The sequence below is a fragment of the Austrofundulus limnaeus genome, unplaced genomic scaffold (genome assembly GCF_001266775.1).
Source record: "Austrofundulus limnaeus strain Quisiro unplaced genomic scaffold, Austrofundulus_limnaeus-1.0 Scaffold91, whole genome shotgun sequence".
NCBI lineage: Eukaryota > Metazoa > Chordata > Actinopteri > Cyprinodontiformes > Rivulidae > Austrofundulus > Austrofundulus limnaeus.
In genome coordinates, this window is record NW_013952493.1 from 732,069 (window position 1) to 737,402 (window position 5,334).

Here is a 5,334-nt window from a genome sequence, read left to right on the forward strand (position 1 = left end):
CACACACACACACACACACACACACACACACACACACACACATAGATGCTTAGAGGGACAGCAGTGGGGGAATACAGTACCTTGCGTGCTGACTGGGTTGGTGGTGGGTGTGGGGGTAGTAGTGGGAGCATCTAGATGAAAAAAAAAAGAGTGGGAAAAAAATAAAGAACATGTATAAGAAATAAAGACAAGAGTAAAGAAAGAGACAAAGTCATTGAAGATGGGAAGCTGGGCTAAAAAAACAAAACAAACCATGCCCATGTTGAATCTACTGTGTGAGTAAAGTGCACGTTAGTCGCTGMGAGGCTGAACTTAAAATAATGAGTTTACATTGTTTTAAGTTTCTGAAGTAAAAAAAAAAAAACAAATGTCAGCACGGGAACATTAAAATATGACTTAACTGGTACTAATGGCCCTACAGACAGCTGTTTCCACACAAGTGGTGACATTAAATTTAAAATTTTCTTCTTGTTTCGCAAAGATCTTATGAAATAATAAAGCTTGAGCAATTAAAAACTAAATTAAAAACCTAATTTAAGCTTTTGTTGTTGTTTCCTTTTATAATTTCACATAAATTTGATCAAAATGTATTAAAATGAGGTTGAAAAACTTTAATGTTTTGTTTTTAAAATTTGCTCAAGAAGTTGTTTTTTTTTGGTCTGATGAAACATAAAAGTTTGTTACTTTTATTATTTTTGTTTTTTAGACGACTTGTTTTTTTCAGGGCCTGAATATCTCAAAATGAATCAAATCGAGAGTGCAGATCAGGAGTGATAAAATGTTATGTATTTAAGGGGTTTTAGAAAGCAGTGAGGGAGCAACAAGCCCTTTGCAAAAAGTTAGCACATCAGTGAAATTAAAATAATAATAATAATAATTTTCTGTCACTGAGAAAGCTCATATTTGTTTTGTCAAGATCCAGGCTAGAAGCATGATTGCAGGAGGAATTCAGTCTGTTTTAATGTTCATGTGTTCAACTGACATTTGTTTTTTTAAACAGCCACAGTAATATTTTTATAGCCCTGTTATCCTTTAGTTTATAAAATTCAAAAGACACTGAAATGTCATGACATGAGCCAAACTACCAGTCAAACGTCACATAATGTGCAGCTCTATGAATAGTTTGAGGATAAAGGGGGTTTATCCTCTGGAAACAAAGCAGCCTGACATGACAGAAAGGCCTGTGGTAAACCCAGGAGAATGTGTTTGCAGGAAATGCATGGACAGATTTCTTTAGCAGGTTTAAGGGACAAATAGGTGTTTGGATTTTCTTTTATTGGCTCAGGTTCTAGTTCTGTCATTAACTTTAAAACTTTGAGGCTTTTAATTGACAAATTAACATTTTTCAGCAAAAGCTAAACAAAAACCAAGCCTTTCCACTGACGTCAGGCCCTATTGACTAAATTTTATATTTTCAATATTCAAAATACATGATCAGTGGTTACTGATCAGTGGTTCTGTCCACTGATTTAAATAAATCGTGAATGAGTAAAACTAACTATTTGTACTATAGTTCCTGTATTTATCAGCTGACTTGTGATGAAATCTAAATATGATGCTTATTCTACACTTAAAAATACAAGATTACCATTTGTGTTCAGTGCTTGTGATCTGAGGATCATGATTTTTTTGTATCACATTATAGCACAACATTAAGTTTTGAAGTGTTAGACCATTAAAGCAAAAATGTCATTCACAAACCAACCTAAAAAGTACTTTATACAAAAAAAAAATGAAATTTTACCTTGTGAAGTTAGTGTACTTTAAAAAATATATATTTAGCAATTAATATTAAAGAATAACATCTGACATTGGTGGAAAACATATTTCTGCTTCCCACAGTCTGGATAATCAAGCCAGACTAAAAATTAAAGTGCTTTATTCTCCTGCTGCAACACAGCAGAGCTCACAGCATCCTCTGCTGCAAACTGTACTTATTAGGCCCGTCACTAACTCCTAACAAAATAACCAAAAAGACAAAATGAAGGGCAATTCAGGTATGCAACAGTACTAAGGAGAGCTGAAAGCTCTGCTCATCAGGGGAATATTTGCCAGGCTCTGGTGCATGGGGAAGATAGCCCGACCCCTTGCTGTGGGAGAACTGCAGCAAGGGAAATTGGCTGGCTGTTTCCATGCCTTTACTGTCTGCACTCCATCAAAAGACAGCAGTGGGGGATCACACACTCCCAAACTAATGATAAAACATCAAGGACAGCATAATGTTGCCGCTGGGGATGGAAAGTATAGCAGAGGTGGTGCTGATGGTGGTAGGGGTGTATCAGGAGCAGATTCTCGCCTGACAGCATTTGAAGACAGGGGTGGGCTGATTTTTTTTCCCTATGACCGAAGGCAGTGTGATAGCTGAAATGTCAGTTTCTGGAAGAGGGAAATTGGCCATTCAGGGATGAGGGTCTTCACAAAAGCAGGGATAGGATGTGGCACAAAAAAATATCCAGACAAACACAAATTCTCCATGGGCAATTTCCAGCCTGGATGACTCTGGGCAAGGCGTTATGAGGGCTGAAATATGAGCGCATTTTGGAAAAGCCATATTTTCAGGGCGCTTTTGTATCAGTGAGCAATTTGATCTGAGAGAATTTAACCATAAAGTGAAACAATGTAGGGAAAATTGTTTATCTATGCCTGCTTAAATCTGCCTGCCAACACGACAGCATGGAGGACATTTGGCTTCTTTTTGTTTTGTGTATTTCTTTAAGGTGTCAGATATCCTACCTGGCTAGTTTGAGTGGGGCCAAAACTAATGTMGATTTAAAGCATCTTAAAACAACTCCAATCTCAAATATTTTGCAGAGTTTCTTGCAAACATTGGCAACAGTTTTGCATTACATCGCTCCTTACTTTATGGGTATTTGCAAGAACAAAATACAGGAGCAGCTTTTAGCTTCTTGTAAAAATATTTTAGTTTTGCCAAAATAAGCATATAATTAAAAAAATGGTGGTAAGGTATATTTTTATTAAAGCGTATCAATATCAATAACTGCGCCCATTTAAAGAGCTATCAACAGCAGGTGAGATATTGTTTGTTCAGAACGTTTCTGCATAACCCCACTTCAACAGGCCTGAAGAATCCCTTTAATAGCTCCTTACTGCATAACGTTTATAGTGGTGCTGTTCCCAAATAAAAAGAATTGTCTGCAAGAGATTAAGCAGATGATACAATTTACTTAATGAATTCTTTTGTGCAGCAAAAATAATCTGCCTCTGGGGTGTTGACAATTGTTCCGCATTTTATTGCAACGTGATTCGGGAGGATATCATTTCCCAACAGCCTTCAAAAGAACAAGGAGAGCCATAAGTCCTGTCTGCTCATGTTGTGTCAAAACCTTGACAAACCCCAAATTTCCAGTGCTTTTTTTTCTAAATTTATTTATTTTTTTTGCCCGTTGAGGATTTATGGGTCAAAAAGTCAATTGCAAACTGAAGCGCAGCGGTAAAAGGAGCTGCGGTGTGTGAGTTTTAGCACCGGGCTAACCACTGAGACAGAAAAGGCTTCTCTTTGGCCACTTCTCTTGTACTGCACACACCAGCCAGGGGGCACAATTTAAAGGCTGTCGCAGACAGACCCTCATGGAGAACAGCAGGAGGAGCCTCTTTCTCAGCCCTTCGACCGATCACATACAATACCCGCTGCACAAAGGGACCTGATTTGACGTGGATTTACATCAGCCTCCCACCTGTCCGGGCTGTCGCACAGTGAAAGGTCATTAGTCTTTTAGAAATAGGAAGAGCCTGAAGGACCAGCAGAAGGTAGAGGGTGGCGGAAGAATGAGGAGAAAATTAATGGACGGTTCACCCTGTCTCCTGTCAATATCTCACACAGGCAAACATTCGTAAAGAACAAAACACCTCATTAAAATAAAAACCGTTTGTTACGCGCTCGTATGTGAACAAAAGGCTGTGTTTGACAGTTGTGTGATGGCTTTAACTGGAGTCTGTAAACTGCAAAACAAAATGGCAACAGGAGACGGGCACTGCAAAATGTGGCTAATTCAGCAAGGGCTGAGGAGGAGTGATGGGGTGTGTGGCTGTGAAGCAAAGCCGCACACAAACTGCACAAGGTTATCATGCTAAGACCAATCAATGGTGCAGGAACACACACTAATTAAGCTACTGTAGCAAGCGTGATTAGTCTGGGACAACAAATCCTCGCACGGACCGCAACATGATTTTGTCTGGCATTAAATCCTCCAGAAAAGAGGAGTGGGAGTCACAGCAATAATTATATGCAGTTTGAGCACCTTTTTACCAATCTCCTGTGTCTCATTACAGAGAGCTGAGGTCATAGATCTTCCAAAGCTCGTGCACTACAGAAATACTGTTTAATGGAAATTGGTAGAATCTGTGGATACAAAGTTACTAATTGAAGGGGTCATGGCCAAAAGCACAAACACTGAACATATAGATCCTCCAGGTTTTATTCAGAGCCAGAGAAAATTTGCTTCCCAYTGCTTTAATTCATTCATGTGAGTGTTATGGATATGGTATGAATCATATACTTGGATTTAACAGCAGTAGACACATATTATACATGAGTTTCTAAATGCCTACAGGCAGTTCAGCAGAAATGTCTGGGCTATTAGAATACTATAGTACCACTCTTTGAATCTGTGTAGGTGAATGAAAATATCTTGCTTTCCCTACTTGTTCAGAATCAGAGATGATTTACTGAAGAACAGCGCGCTGTGCCCAGGCGTTTCAGGAGACTCTCTCGTCAGCTATTAGAAATTTAGTGGTGATAACTTGATAATCTGCATTGAGTGAGCTATTTGGCAGCATATGTTGTCCTTTTGTTTGGGAGAAATCCTCATGGGCCCGTTGGGAACAAGCAGATGTCATCATTCGCCTGGCAGAGCACGATGATGAATAACCATGGAGTTATCAGACTCACAGAAAACCTATGTCACAGTGACAAAGCTGCATGTTTTGGCAGTTTTCTTCCCCCCCTCTGCCTCCTCACTGGTTGTTGGTTATTGATTAAAAATACAGGATCATTCAAAATGAGGTTCTGTGGAAAGGTTATAAACAATTAACACATTATCTCTTGTAGATAGCTCTTTGAATAACCGGAGTTTGGAGGAATGGAAATTTCTTCTAAACAAAATAATGAGCTAATGTCTGATCAGAGTGGATTGGTGCCATTTAAACAACTTAATTCTCAGAAATTTCACAGTGACTTGTAATATTTAGAAGTTTTTTTTTTTTTTGCATTTACATACAATTCAGGTTTTATTTTTTATTTTTTTATTTTTTGGAAGCACCAACAGCTACAACAGCTTTACTATCTCCTGAAATTCACTCAGATAAGCCTTTACC

General features: G+C 38.5%; 1 protein-coding gene across 5 annotated transcripts in view; it reads right to left on the minus strand.

Moving 5' to 3' along the window:
- cadm1b (cell adhesion molecule 1b) overlaps positions 1 to 5,334 on the minus strand; it is a 327,978-nt gene that overhangs the window by 21,577 nt on the left and 301,067 nt on the right. For 4 of the 5 annotated variants that reach the window (XM_014012463.1, XM_014012461.1, XM_014012459.1 and 1 more), the window contains one exon: positions 81 to 131. The exons of the other annotated variant lie outside the window; for it this stretch is intronic. In XM_014012463.1, the coding sequence (XP_013867917.1) occupies positions 81 to 131 (51 nt within the window). The remainder of the gene's footprint in view (positions 1 to 80; positions 132 to 5,334) is intronic. 5 annotated transcript variants of the gene reach the window in all.